Source organism: Dromaius novaehollandiae, chromosome 6 (genome assembly GCF_036370855.1).
Source record: "Dromaius novaehollandiae isolate bDroNov1 chromosome 6, bDroNov1.hap1, whole genome shotgun sequence".
Classification (NCBI taxonomy): domain Eukaryota; kingdom Metazoa; phylum Chordata; class Aves; order Casuariiformes; family Dromaiidae; genus Dromaius; species Dromaius novaehollandiae.
Window position 1 is genome coordinate 28,605,262 of NC_088103.1, and position 15,836 is coordinate 28,621,097.

The 15,836-nt window shown below is 43.9% G+C and overlaps 1 protein-coding gene across 2 annotated transcripts; it reads left to right on the forward strand.

Moving 5' to 3' along the window:
* The first annotated feature begins 238 nt into the window (after positions 1 to 238).
* LOC112979746 (lysosomal acid lipase/cholesteryl ester hydrolase-like) lies at positions 239 to 14,560 on the forward strand. Of its 2 annotated transcripts, XM_064514004.1 has the most exons (10): positions 239 to 343; positions 2,675 to 2,807; positions 4,924 to 5,038; positions 5,898 to 6,096; positions 6,860 to 6,969; positions 8,527 to 8,663; positions 9,666 to 9,806; positions 10,786 to 10,857; positions 12,312 to 12,380; positions 13,863 to 14,560. In XM_064514004.1, the coding sequence occupies exons 2-10, from the start codon at positions 2,682 to 2,684 to the stop codon at positions 14,094 to 14,096; spliced, it is 1,203 nt and encodes a 400-aa protein (XP_064370074.1). In that variant the 5' UTR covers positions 239 to 343; positions 2,675 to 2,681; the 3' UTR covers positions 14,097 to 14,560. The 2 variants fall into 2 exon arrangements, with proteins under 2 accessions (XP_064370074.1, XP_064370075.1); XM_064514005.1 differs by lacking the exons at positions 10,786 to 10,857; positions 12,312 to 12,380; positions 13,863 to 14,560 and adding an exon at positions 9,894 to 10,148.
* The last annotated feature ends 1,276 nt before the right edge of the window (positions 14,561 to 15,836 follow it).

Below are 15,836 nucleotides of genomic sequence, written 5' to 3' on the forward strand. Positions count from 1 at the left end.
AGCAGTCCCCAGGACAGGTGACAGCACAGAGCAAGATCTGTCATAGCCCCAGGTCCCTGCTAAATATCCTAACCACATGTTGGTAAGCACTTCTTAAATGTCTCCTTCCAGAATGTTGGACAAAGTGCTGTTTATCACTTCTGAAGTACTGCCCAATCATCATATAAACATGCTCTCCCATACAAGCAGACAACACACGACACCCTCTACTGCTGCTCTTAAGTGAGTGCTTACTGTGTTTTGATTTCCTTTTAGTGGCATAGTTACTGCCAGTGAATCAGTCAGCTAGTGAAGGCAGCCTAGGAACTGCCAGCAGAAGACAAGTAAGGCACTCAAAGCAGAGGTAAGCTTCTTTTATATATGTGTTCATGGTCTCTTCTCTCTTGCCTGTCTCCAAAAATATGCACAGTCTCTGTTTTGTGTAGTTGCTTGTGAGAGTAGACAGCTGTTTTCCTTTTTGATTGGTAAGCCTGCTGCTATGCAATGAAGTGCACGTTTGCTAAAGCTGAGAAGAGGAAGAAGTCTTTGACCTGCACAAATGGGAGAAAGGAGTAACTGATAGTTTCATCTTGTTCTACTTGTTTTTTTCTGAGGATGTCTGGGTGTATGAGTGAATGTCTCAGTATTGTAAGATTGTGCATAAATTGGCCATTTTGCTCTCATGGTTTCAAATGCATTTAAATTTTTCTCATGAGTTAACCAAGAGATTCTGATAAGCACTAGCTACTTTAACAGCCCTGGTGGTTTTGTGTCCCACAAATGTTATGACTCTCTAATGGGTACATTGATGAATTTCTAGAGGTTGTTTAAAGCTTATTTTCATTAAATTTCAGAAGTCTTCATAACTGGCCTTTTGAATGTGAACTGTCTTCCTCTACTATTTTTTTTTAGTGCTTCTCTTAATTCCTGTTTAACATGGCAAATGATTCCCTTTGCCTTTGTTTCATTAGATAAAGAGTAGATGGCTGTTCAAAGCTCCTACAGTCAAATCTTTGCCTCTGAAATTAATGAGGCAGTTCCTGCCAAGCTTTGGAGTTAATTGGCCCACTCTATCTGATTTAGAGAGCATTCATCTGGAAGTGCCCTAAGGCATGCCAGCTACCACAAGTGATAAATAAAGTATATAGAATAAAAGGTTACCCTAAAAAGGGCAGCAGTTTAGCTTTCTCATTGCCTCATCTATTAGTACAAAAACAAACTCTGATTTAAGCTGAACTTAAGAGTTTTCTTCCCAAATGACATTCCACATGCAGAAACAGAAGGACATGTTTACTCCTGTTAGAACAGCACAAAACAGCAGAAAGCAAAGATTATCTACTATACAGCTGTGCCACCAGAGCACGCAGGTGGAAGGTGTTCTATTCTGTTGACAGAGGATAGGAACTATTCACTTACAAAGGGAATAAACTGGAGTGAGTTCAGATGTCAAGATTAAAGTTGTGAGTATTTCCCAGTTCTGGTTTAATCCACTGTCTAGTGACTCAAAACTGATTTAACTGAAGATGAGAAGAACTAGGAACTCATTCCCTCATGAGAAAGTTCAGAGATAACAAATCTCTTGGTTATACCTCCCAGAAAAACCCCTATCCCCCCCAACTTTACGCATCTTCCCCGTGACGTGCCAGGCTCCTTTTTATGACCTGGGTGTTTCCTCTCTGCTGCTTACAAAAGTAGCTACAGCCAAAAAGAACACCTGACTTCTGCCTGCCTTCCCCTCAGCAGGGCACTACCCCCAGCAAACACTCCTTCCCCAACAAACACTCCCTAGAAGCTCCTGGGAAGCCCATTACCTTACAGGCTTGTCTCACTGTTGAGCTTGCTAGAAATTCACCAGTGACATCAAGAAGTTAATTACGGGATGGACAGAAAGGTGAACTAACATAAACACACCGCAGTCATACAAGCACGCCTTTTTCTTCTGAGGAAACCAAGCCTACAAGGGCAGTAATGTCCCCATGATGGTGAGGCAGTCTTACAAACAGCCTTCATGAGCTGGAACCTTACATCGCGTTACGCATCCCTTTTGTTCCACAGATCCTGTTGTTGCACATTTTTAGGTGGCCTGCCTGATCTTGAAGGTCCTTCTCCACCTGCAGAAGGACTGCGCCTTTTCTCCTCATAGCCCTCAGCCTTCCCTCACTCATGCAGGCACAGTGTACAAGAACTGTTAGACGAAAAAGGGCTTTTCCAGTTACGCATGTTCCTGAGCTTCAGGGACAAGTCCTCTTTGTACAGTTCTTTGCACTGGAAGGAAAACTCCCATCCCACCTACCCCTAGCTGTCTTGGAGGCAAGGAAGGTCATCTTGCACTGAGCGTTGAACATGGCAGCCCTTCTCTTCCCCTCCAAACAGCTTTAGCTGGGAGTCCCACACCCAGCACCTCTCAGAACAGAACAGATATAGTCCCGTGCCACAAACTGGCACCGATCTCACACAAGCACATTCCCCAAGCCCATTCCACATCCTCCTGGAGCCCCTGACTCACTCCCGACCCCCGTTACCTGGCCTGAGCTCCACACCATCCCTCCTCGCACAGGTACTTCTTTCTGTCAGACCCTGGGGGAACACACCCTGGGTGGCTTTGGGGAGACTCCCCACTCAGTGCTGTGGAATTGCACAGAAAGACCCTTTTCTAACGCAGGGAAAACACACGTGCATGTGCTCTTTCACACAGACCCAAGATGTGGTGCCTCCTTATGCTGCTGGGCTTCCAAGGAATTGCCTTTTCGGCAGGATTCCCCTCCACTCTCAACTCAGAGGAAATCCAGAAAAGGAAGCCTCGCAACCCCGAATGCTTCATGAACGTTGTAAGTTGCATTGCTCTCTCTGCCCTTCTTTTTGAAGCATCGGTTGCACTATCAGTGCCCCTGTGCCATCACTAACAGTCTGCGTTAAGACCCTGAAACTAACTTTCCCCAACCTCCCTTTGCCAAAGCAACTGCATCAGAGTCATGACTGCAACAAGGGCCAGCTCCGAACGTGCAGGGGACAGATGTGACCCTGGCACATTGCATGAGGACAGACACAAAGCACTGCAACAGCGAGCGCCTGCTGCTACTTTTCACTCAAAGGACAAGCAATTCCCCAGGACCTGCTGAAGGGCTCTTGGGATCTGCGCTACTGAATTTTGACCCCCCAGCAATGTCACTCAGTCCAGGACTGTGGCCAGAGCACATGCTACCCAGACCAGACCAAACTGAACACCAGACTTTCCCTGCCTGTATTTCGGGTGAACGCCAACAGATACATGAGGAACAGAAGCCTGGGCTATGCTTATAACAAACACCAAGTCTTCGTCACGCAGGCACCCTTCCCACCACGCCTTGATGTTTTGGGCTACTGCAGGAAGAGTGGGAGAGTGCAATCACGGCAAGAGGACAGATTTCCCCCAGCAACGTGACAGGCAGCACCAGCCCAGGGGAAACCATGGCTTCTTACCTGAACACTCTGAGCTGCCACAGAGAACACCACCTTAGCAGTCGAGGCAGCAGCTGGTTTCTTGTCTAAGGGGAAGCAAACCTCCACTAACAACCTGTTTGCTCGATACAAGGGGCAAGGGACGCTGAACCCCTTCTTCAAACAGTAGACTCTCACAACACAAAGCAACACAAGACCCCATGCTCTGACTCACCAAAGCTCTCCTCACAGCACAGCCAAAACTAGGGGTAGGTGGTCTCAGGAGTACCTTCATGATAGGAGCCCCACTCTTGCTTGTCTCGCCTGTATGGCTTGCCTAATCATGCTTTGGCAAGAAAGCACTCATTATGGACCAAGACCACGTCATTTGGCATCAATCCAACACAGATCCTGCCACATGTTTACTCTCCAGAAAGCTACGACTTGCATCAGCCTTGCACAACACGACAAACTGTTGCACCTGCACTTGCTGAAAGGGACGAGACTGCCTCCTCTTGGGAGACTGCACCTGAACTCAGTGAAACCCGACCCTCCTCATTCCTTTCCCAAGCCACTACACTTCCCAGCAAGCAATGGATCCATTCACTTTCACTAGAACTGCCCCTCTGAAAATGGAATGACACACGGTTTCAAGCTCTGTAACGCACTAAACGCTGAGCCTAGTCTAGTGCTACCTCCCTGCCTTCCTATGTATATATGCATCTGCTTCACACAGTAGAGCTTAGGAACAAGATGGTGCTGAAACGCAATTCTGACATTTCTGCTCTGCGGCACACACGAGCAAGGAGTCGATGCAGCTGAATACTGCACTCAGGCAAGCAGGTTAGCCAGCCAGTGCAGTTCCAGTTTGGCCCACATGGAGTCAAGTACCAGCCAACTACCACCTAAACAGGTCTGGCTACCCAGCTACCCTCGCAAACAGAAGGCAGTCGGCAAGACCTTTGCTGAATCTTTCACAAGACCGGTAACGTTCAACTCTCAGCCACAGTCCTCATGGCCAGCAGCCTTGCACTACTGTCCCCGACAGCCCACAGCCACACTGGCCAGCTTGTTTTCCTTCCAAAATAGGACAATGCAGTCCTTGGTATTTCTATTTGAGAGACACAGCATTAGAGACCATGCACATAACACATCACCCAAGGAAAGCTCCCTCGCTCTCACTGCCTTTTGCATCCTCCAGCCTTTCCTTCATGGCTACCTTAGAGGACGCACCCAGTCTTCTCCGGGAGGGAGGGGCATGGGCAAAGCTGTGCTGTGCTGTGCTGTGCCGCCCTGCGGGAATCTTTTTAGGGACCCTTCCCACCAGCACAAGGTACAGCAAAAGACAATAAGCTCCGTGGTATCACATTCGCCTTCCTGGCCCTTCCTCAGCTCCTCCACAGCTGAGCAACTTCCTGGCTAGCTTTGCAGTCTGGCACAGAAGCGGCCTCCAAACAGACAACACCTTCTCCACACACCTCTACACTGTCAAAGTTTGTTAACAAGCTCTCCTTTGGCTTCCTACAGAGTGAAATTATCAGATATCACGGGTACCCCAGCGAGGAGTATGAAGTTACTACTGAGGATGGATACATTCTTCGTGTTTTCAGAATTCCTGGTGGAAGGAACAGCCCAAATACAGGTGTGTCAGTTACAGCACATAAGGAAGGTCTGGGAGCCAGCTCTTACCTGGGTCACCCATCTTTCACCTTTGCACATGCAACAGCATGTTCCACACATTTCAGCTGCAGCAAAAGCACCTAGTCAGGAATTTGGGATGAATTCTGAATCTAACTCAAGTCTGCACATTCACTGTCTGTTCAGATTTGAAATTCCTACGACTGTTTTCCACAATTCCATTTCTTTCCTTTCATATAAGATATGATTGCTGACAAGTCTGGAAAACGTTCTTGTCATTAGCCTCCTAAATAATTCAGATTTTAAAAAAACTTTTTTTTTGTTATGCTGAATGAGAGAGTTTTAGCAAAAAACTCTCTTATTTGACATTAGGATAGAGATTCCTTGCCTTATGAGAGACAGAAAACATATTGTCAAGGAATCTGAGTATTCTGAATCACCCCATTGGTGAGAAATCCTTGATATAATGAAAATTTGTACCTGGAATTCAAGGCTATAAATCATGGATACTGATATTTTGTTTGCTGCTCTTCCTTTGTTGTCTTGATATGTTTGCTCACAGTCTTTCACCTCTACTGATTGGTGGTAGAGAGCAAGTGAGCTATAGGTTGGTTTCTCAGTGTAGAAGGATGTGGGGACTGGCCAATTCAAAACATTCTTCATTTGGTAGGACTCACATGAAACAATGAGACTGCTTGCATGGAACCCAATCTTCCAGGCATTTTAGCCGAAAAACCCATGGTCAACATCCATAGGCTTATTGAAGGAAAGATTAAAAAATCCTCTCAAACCAAGCTCTGCACACCAGTTTTAACTAAAAATAAGCTATTTCTACAGCATAAGAGAACCCTTTTCTTTTTCAGGGAAAAAGCCTGTAGTCTTTCTACACCATGGTACTGTAGGAGACTCTATCCACTGGATTTCCAACCTGCCCAACAACAGCCTGGGATTCATCCTAGCAGATGCTGGCTATGACGTCTGGCTTGGAAACAGCCGAGGGAACACTTGGTCTTTAAAACACAAAACCCTTAGGCCATGCCAAAAAGAGTTCTGGCAGTTCAGGTATTCTGCAGAGTTACTGACTTCTGTGGAATTAGTGATGAAAGCAACTTTCAGGGGACTAGCAAGCTTGGGGAATTAATACTGGGGTGTAGAACCTTTCCCCTTCAGGCTACTGGTTTTCATATTACTTGATTTCAAATGGAACATACAACATTCAAGGGGACTAAAGCAAATCATCTTCCTGGATGCAGCCACTTATGGCCATGTCATAAGGGTTTGGGGAAGGGCTTGGTTGGGCTATCTGGACAGGCCCTTCTGGAGTCAGCACACACAGAAGCAAAGCTGGAAACACCCAAGTCACCCACCACCTTTGTTCACACACAGTGCTGGATTCTTTGGGGGAAACACCTCCAAAGTTGGGAGGCATCTGTAACCTTTAAGTCTCCCACCAAAAACCATGACCACGGTGCAGACAGGAGAGCAGGCTGCTCAGCTCAGTCTAGAAATCTGTGATGTGTCACAGCTGAACACAACCAAGAGAGAAATAACTAAACAGAGAAATAAATGACTAAATCCACTTCCCCAAGGGCCACAGCTAACAAACAAAACTGGTACTTCCTCAGCAGAGAGCCTCAGGCAGCCTGGTAGCACAGCTGCATGCCTCCACCCCTTTCCCCACTCACAACAAAGAATCCAGATTATGTGCGTAATCTCATCTTTGAACATGTTCTTCTCAGTGCTATAAAGAAAACCAGCATTCAGAAACTCATGCTGTGATAGCCAACCTTTCCATTTGTCAGCTTTTTGTGTTTCTCCCCTGTAGCTTTGATGAGATAGGTAAACATGATATTCCAGCAGAGCTGTACTTCGCCATGAATAAAACTGGACAGAAGCAAGTGTATTACGTTGGCCACTCAGAGGCTTCAACCGCAGGTAATGTTAGGACTGCCTGAGTACAAAACAATTAATATCACAATCTGATTGGAATGCATCTCTCTCTGTTAGCTATCTTTCTCTCTCATAAAAGTTATTAAAGGGAGAAGTACTTTCTGACCTGACATTTGCAAAATACAGGAAAATTTTCTAAAACTGTTCTGTTTATCTGAAACACAAAAATAAAGAGGATCCAGAAATGCTTCCAAATTCTGTAAGTAAGGATTACTAATACATAAAAGCTATTATTTACCAGGTACTCTGTACCTAGTTTGCTAAGTATCCTTATTACAATCTAGCCATTTACTGTTATTTTATCATAGTTTTGCAGCATTGCATATTTTTCTTAAAGTTTCAGCAACAGTAAGCTTTTACTAAGCTCAGTTTTTAAGATGGATATATATAATCCTCATAGATTAGATGTAAATACTAAAAACAACAATCCATAAAACAGTTCAAAAACAGTCATAAACACTGGCAGAAGACAAAAAAAAGAACCTAATTGTTACTAAGTCTCATGACTTAATCTCAGTTAAAGCATAACTTGTGAATGACTATAACTGGCCACTTTACTGTATAAAAACAAATTACCAGACTCTGGAAAACAGAAGAGAAAAATCAATACTAAAAAATTCCTTGCTATTAGCACCTATGTACCAGCATCAATTCACTTAATGGCTTTTGAATGCAACTTACTTCCATCTAGCATCATGATGTTTCTGGTTTACGCAGAAGATCCTTGAATGGATGCTGGGTTTTAACCAATGGGCCATAGTGTACCATGGCTATTTTACAACACTAAAATCAGAAACAGAGAAGAAAATGGGGGGAAGTAACATGGGGCCATATGCTTAGATTATTATTTTCCTTTCCTCTCATAAGGGTCTTCTGGTAAAACAAACAATTTAGGCAAAGACATCACCTTCTTTGTCTTCAGGTACCTATGTTTTAGACAATCATCAGTTAAAATTGTCATCAAATCCATCAGTGGAGAAATTTGGATGTGTTCAGAAAACAGGATGAGATTCATCCTTTCTGGTCTCTCTTCCCTTCTTCCCCAAATTCTTCCTTTATTTGTGTGTTCACTCACCCTTCTAAGTTTGCACTTACTTACAAGTCAAACAGTTGTTCTTAACCTGTCAGCCGTCAGATAACTACTGTACTACTGCATGCCAGCATGAACATATACAGTCTTTTAGAGACTACAAGCTGAAAAACTCTATTCTATTACAGTCTGGGGAACTTTAAAGGTAATGAATTAAGAAAATCTGAAAAATACATCTTTTCCTGAAAAATGGCCTTAATACAAAATTGTCAGTTCTGAGAAAGTCAAAGTCTGGACACACTGTAATGAAGCTGTCTCTTTAGAAGGAACTCAGCTTCCCAAGTGAAGTGTCAAGCAACAATCACTTTCCTTAGGTAAAATACGCAGCACAAACAACAGACAATGAACTGCTAATGTAGTCTCACTTCTTATTTGCTGCCTACTGCTTTTTCAATTATTTTGTCCGTGGAAGATCTCTTCGCTAACTCAGATTCTCTGTTCTATGTTTGCAGGCTTCATAGCATTTTCTACTTATCCTGAGTTGGCTCAAAGGGTCAAAGTGTTCTTTGCTTTGGGACCAGTAGCCACAATCACATATGCTTCCAGTCCTCTGGTAATACTTGCATGTATTCCTCAACCACTTCTCAGGGTATGTTATTCTTCCTTCTAAAAGACCTAATTGTCTGCTTTGTCTTTACTGGGCTCACTCAACTGGAGCTGATTTCTAAGGAAGTGATGAATTAAGACTTGAGTTTAGTGTATCAGGGTGCTAATGGTGGTGGTAGACTTTAGATTCCACAGAGCTAAATTGCAAGGGTTGACACAATCTCTGTTTTGGAATTTCTTTAAGATAACAGAAATATTTTGCCATTATTTATTTACATCAAGTACTTCTGAAGAAAACTCACAAATACCGGAATAATTGAGTCTACATACTTTACTAAACCTAGCCTTAAGCACTAGTAGAAAACTGCAAATAAGACATTTAACATTCTAAATTCATTAGACTGATCATGTCATCCTTGCAGTTTCTTTATGCTTGTGAAATAATTACTCATTACTACACAAGGAGCTCTTAAAGGGAGGTACCTATTTCACACCAGAAATTCACAACAATTTAATATATTTTTCTGGGAATGGCAGAAATCCTGCATTCTATACTTTTAAGTCAACTTGCAGGAACGTGCACTCTTTCTGCCTCTGTATCCACTGTATCCCTGTATCTTTCTGTATCCACTATGTGGCTATAGAGTGTCTGACTCTACACGCTTCTCGTTTGTCTGCTCCCTCTTTGCTTAGTCTCAATATTCAGAGTACAGCTTTGTGTACCCACCTAGAAGACTTATTAGGGCAAAGAGGGACTCCTTGCATTTTGCAGCCATGACTGCAGTCAACTGCCCTCTCTCACTGAGGTCACTGCAGTAGAAACAGAAGTATAGCTCCTTCCAGGACTCCTGTCCAGTAACACACGGCAGCAAGAACACATGGTGTGCTCTTGGGAAGAATACACTTTAAAGGGTACGGGGAGGACAAGCAGTTTCAGCAATCTGAGTTAAAAGACTAGGCTATTAGGGAAGACGGAGTGACAGTTTCCTGCATGGTATGCTCCTGTAACAAGAAAAAAAAAAGTTTTGCACTTTTCCCTCCTCAGTTAACACTTGGCTACAAAGGAGTCTTTCACCAGAATGAACTGCTGAAAAGGCCTCTGACATTGATTTGTAGATCTTGGGGAAAAGTCTGTGGAAGTATCCTCTCTTACGCTGCTGGGGGCAGGATACGAAATCTGAACACGGTAAGCATGTCCAAGAGCACCTTAATACAAATAAAACTAAAATAACTTTGACAGAAAATAATGTTTCTGCCCTGTATCTATATACAGTTGCAGAGGCACACGGAAATATGTCGGGGTTTTCAGAGAATTCCAGCTAAGACTTCAGCTAATGATGAGATTAACCACATGACTTATTCAAATCACACAAGGAAGAAACGTGAATTCAGCCTGGTTTCATCTTGCACTGATGACCCTTGGTGTCCCCTCTTCTGAGGGCTAAATCAAAGAATTGTTAGATAAATACCAAATCATTTTTAAAGGACAAACAGATGATAGAGAAATATCTTTTTTCTTTTGTATAATTCATATTTTCCTTCCTAAATAAGACATCCACATCTTCAGAATGTAAGAGATTGTTTCTTTCTCCTTCCTACATGTCAAAACTTTAAGCCAAAACTGAGTCCCAAAAGCTATTCCTCCACACTTCTCTCAACAGCAAGATATCATCATTTTGCTCTGGCTGCTATCTTTTTCCCCTCCACCAAGTCCACATCTCTGTTCTCTGCTCCCCCTATTGCTCTCTCACACTCAGATTATATAATAGGTCTTCTCACAAAACCCTCCCAGCACACATAGTCTCACTATGCCCATCAGACAGTCTATTAACAACCCTCTTGTACTGATTAAGCACAGCACTGCTTAAAGGCATCAGACGAACTGTAAAAACTGGGAAAAGCCTTCCTACATACTCCCCAAATGCAGTTTTTCATATGACTAAGCATTAATGTGGGAGAGACTCTTTCAAAAGCATAAAACTCTACCTATTAATTCCTACTGTAAAATCATGTATTTGTGAATCTCTCTTCAACTGTTTGCTATTTCAAGAATATCCTATTAAAGTGGGATTTTTACACAGCAGTACGTTACTCAGGCCCTTCACAGTTTTACTCTGTCATAACACTGGATGCCTGCATTTGTAGTATTTCTGCTTTCTCTTCAGAGTCGAATAGATGTATACGTAGCACACTACCCAGCTGGGACATCGGTTCAGAACATCATTCATTGGCATCAGGTATAACTGCACACTGACGTATAAACTCACCCTAACTATTGCTTTCTACTCAGCTAGCAGACTACAGGGAAGTCCAGAGGCGGTGGTTCTGGGAACCTGCCCAACAGATCTTCTCACATACTGCTGTGAGCACCTGCCACAGAGGGAGGGTAGTTTACCTCTGGTCAGAGCAGTTGCCTGAACTGTCCCTTTGGTGTCAGGCACTGAGATTTCCCTGTGGCACATCGGGCCTTTGCATGCTAGCCTCGAGTGGCCTCCAGCCTTCATCTTTATTGCTGAAGACATTTGCCTTGAAAAGCTGCAAAGGAACTCGAGTACAGTCTAGGCCCTTGGCAGGAACTAGGAGGAGAGCGGAAACTCAGGCAGCCAGGGGATAAGCCAGAACAGGGAAGTGATCCAGGTTAAAGCTTTCTCCCAGAGGACTAATTGCAGCCTGGGTCAGCTCCCAGAGCCAGTTAAATACACAGATGCTTCCACTGGCATAATGAGAAAGTGGGGAACTGCCTCTGCTGCTGTCACTTTACATCACCCTCGACCTGAGCTTGTTCTATCTATGCTCTGAACCAGACCAGGGCAATAATTGTGGCCATTTCTGCCAACACTTAATATGGTCCTAAATATACATTGGTTCCTGGGCATACGCCTGACAAAAATTCCCTGCATTCAAAAATACCCGCAGAACCCAAAGCCAGCAAATGGAGACAAACTAGCAGATTTCTAGCATATCCTCAATTACTCAAAGCCTTGAAGTCAATCCACATAATCCAAGCAGACACTGTAGGGATAACTCAGGAACAGTTCCATGATGTTCTCTTACCCTGAATCACAGACAACTATTCACAAATCAAACTACTTATCAGGTTTGGATAAAAACAACAACAGCACTTACCTCTTCAGCAGGACAGATTCCAGTTTTTTCAGACAATACAGATTCAAGACTACTGTTAAGTGGCAGGCTAATCACACCTCACCTCCAACAGCCAAACTCCTGTAAGAATTATGGAATCACTGGAAATGTTATCACTACTGTGAGCAGACCAGACACAACTGACAGCCAAAAGACAAGACGTGTGAAGAGAGAAAACACAGTACACTAGACTAGTAATAGCCCCAACAGCTTCTAGACATCCACGTCCTCTTTCCAAAGGGAAACCTGAACCTAGCCACAGGTCAAGATGGCAATCCCAAGTTTACTCAACTAAGTCAAGTAACAGTTTAATAACAAAACACGCCAATGGTGGCGTCTGAGGATCAGGAGAGAATGTTAGCAAGGGGAAAGGCAATAAAGCCATGCACCCTATGATCCATACTCATTCCTTATTGAAACCTCCAACCAGAGTGAGGAAGAGGTAGGAGGCACTCACAGTCCAGTGCCTGGGCATCGTGGTCCCTGAACTCTGCTTCTCAGTCTCTTAACACTTTCACTGTATCTGTTTTTATTACAACATTAACAGCTAATACCTGCAGACCGATTTCAAGCTTATGACTATGGCGCTAAGGAAAACATGAAGAAATACAACCAGGTAAGACAATACGGTTTTCTTGAGAACTCATCCTTAGGTTCTGGCAAAACTAATAGAAAACTTCAGATTTTAGGACTTGTGACCTCACCTGGTACTGACAGAAGGAGAGAGTGGTCTGAAATAATCTTTCACTTGAACCTAATTGTCATGGGTGTAAAAAGCAAAGCATAGGGAGTTCCTTGTAGACAGCAAACAAAAGTGGATTTTGGTTGATTTCGTCTTCCTTACTGATGCGGGGATGTGTCCCATGACATGTCAATTTACTTGCCATTCCCAAAGGGCAAGACCCACACTTGAGTCCTGGGACTGGATAAGTATGGAGCAGTAACTCTTCCCAAAAAATCCTCAAGGCCCACCTTCCAGTTAAACATCAGCCTGACCAAAAAATGTGGAGGAAACAGATCCCTTACCTAGGCTATGGGGAGCTCCTTACTCCAAAAAGAAAACAGAAGGGATGCTTCAGAACAGCACTGCTGTGGAGAACTATATGCTATATGGAAAAAGCAGACAGAAGAAACTGGGTTCCAAGGAGCTTTGGTCACTGCCTAGTCAATGCTCAGAAATGCTGTGCTCCTCCTGCAACATGCCAACTTGCCTAACAATTTTTTGAGATTTGATAAGAAGAGTTGACTTGCAGAGCCCTGTTCTGAATTGGGGCAGGTAGTTTTACAGGTGGAGAAAGGCTCCAAAGATATAACAGACACTTCCATCCATGCACATGGTGTTTAAGTACCATGGCTGTATTCATTTTGGAATGACTGACTTTCTCATCCCAACACTTTGGAAAGTTAGGAAACTGTCCAAGAAAGCAGTCAAGCAGAATAACAACCACCGCCCTGAGATTATAGGGGACAATTTAAAAGCATTTTAGGAATGGTACCTTATCACCATGTAGACAAATAACCACCTGCATTAACTCATTTAGTTTAGGGCTCAGAAGATCTCTGCTCTATACTTCGGTGTTTCTTTGACTTCCTCTGTGATGACAGGCAAGGCAAGTAGCCTCACTAGTTATTATTCCATCTGTAGCAACACTATGACCTGAGAGAGTCAGCAAAGTCTGGAACACTGCAACTAAGACTGTTTCACTCCATACCCCCAAAAAGCATGAAGAGAACCCCACATTAGTCAAAAATGGGACACACAGGAACAACAGCTCTGCAGTCCTTGCTCTATAAACACAAGTATCTTCTCTCTCCATAGCCCCACCTCTCAGGGGCATGGGCAGAGCTCATACTGCAGGACAACGTGTATCCATGCACTAGAGAGAGGCCAAGGAATAAGGTAGAACATTGTTCTTCACAGCAGACAAGGAAGGGTGTAGGGGGAAATAAACGCTGAGAAGGCAGGCTTGGTCCTGACTGTTTTAGTGGAGGGAGAGAGGGAGGGAGGGAAGCAAAGAGATGCTCACACAGAATCTTTTCCCTAAAAACAACTTCTGGCATGACAGCATTCACTTCAAGTCTCCTCCCTTCCTTCCAGTCTACTCCTCCTGTGTATGAGATAGAGAAGATGAACACAGCAGTTGCTGTTTGGAGTGGTGGACGCGACAAGTTTGCAGATCCAAAAGACATGGCAAAGCTACTTCCTCGGATCACTAAGCTTATTTACCATGAGGATTTTCCTGATTGGGGACACCTAGATTTTATCTGGGGCCTTGATGCAACTAAGAGAATGTACCGGAAAATCCTTGAACTAATACGAAAAAACCCTTAAAGCTTCACAGAAGAAACTCATCCATCCAGTAAAAGCCCTCAAAGACTTCTGTTTAGCAATACGGGTGATTCCCGGGGAAGTGGTAAACAAACAGATACACCCAATGGATATTGGTATAGGGGTTTACAAACCAGTGTAGACTGGTTTGTACTTTGTTGCATTTCTAATAGCTCTAGGTTTTCCACAGTGCTACAGTTAGGTGACTGGAGTCTTCCTGAGGAAGTTGAGGTCCATGGGGATGACTACTGAAAATACAAGCATATCAGAAGACATACTTCACGCATCACTTACTTTGGGATATATTAACTGCTATAACTGATTTTGCTATAACTAAACTCTCTCTTCCCTTGTATATCAATACCACATACTCTAGCTGAGACAGAGGTATTATGCCATGAAAATACACAATGGGATTTACTCATTTCTCTGTTGAAGTACTACTGATCTTTGTTTAGATTAAATCATCTATCCTCTTGAGAGAGTGCTTGGCCTGTTTTTGTCTCCCCACATTTACCAACAGTGGCAAGACAGGCTCAAGAGACCTTCAGTCAGAAGATGACTCCGGCATGTAAGCAGACACTAGTTGGCTTCAATGGCTCAAACGCGAAGGAATCTGAGCTAAGAAAACTTATGTCATAGAGGGATCACCAGATTGATGGACAGATGCAGATATTCTCTTGCCCCTCATGCCCACACACCTACTAACGGTTTGTTCATGCATTCCCACTTAAACCCCGTGACTAGAAAGATTACAAATGTCTTCATACTTATAACCTGACAACTGAGGATTAAGGAAATGCAGACCCATCACACAGCAGTACATCCATCTCAAGAAATATTCTTGGTACTGGCAATTGTTGCTAGTTCTTCCAGCTTCTCAATTCACCACATTAGTGCATCCTCTCTGCTCACCTACAAGATGATCCAGTAGGTGAAAGATCACATTAAAGCACTTGCCACTACAGGCAAAGACAGGGTAGCTCAGGTACTGTGGGTATTTCTGAGTGGGAGCATAAAACTAGACTCTTGAATCAAGACTCCTGTCAAATGGGACCCATTCAGTCATCATCTGGCAGACGGATATCAATATCTAGGCAAAATGTATTTGTCTCATGCAATATAGAAAACATATGCTAAGGAGATAACAAACCTTGTCTAACAACCTGTGATATCAGTGGGAGTTGATGTCACAACCCCTGGAGATGTCGGCAGTCCCAGACACACAGACCAGAAAGCAGCTACTCTCACCTACACCACACTGCTTATGATCTCCCAGTGGCCTGACCACCCCCAAAGAACTCAGAACAGACCTAGCCCTTCTCCTCAGCGTAGCAGGGGAGATGTTGCATAGGCACGTAAAACAATACCTGCAATACAAACGACAGCTTTACGTCTGAAGGGAGGGGAAGCTAAAGAAAGAATTCTAGCTCAGGCAAAGAGGAAGCAAGTGCCTCCTTGGCCTGTCTCGCAGTAAAGCCCTCCACCTCTGCTCTCACGCGTCTGCGGCACCACCTAACATTCAGACAAGCTGCACGCTAGGAACCTAACAGCATGGCACTGCACAAATTGTGTGAAGGAACGGACAGAAAACAAAGGATCACAACACCAGACTCCTTCCACCCTCACCAGTGGTGCCTTTTCCCTACCACAGATTCAGCGATAACCATGAATCCAGGTTCTCCGGGACCCAGGCCACACTGCTCTGCCAGGCTGAGGCAAGCAAAGGGCAGACGCTGGAGA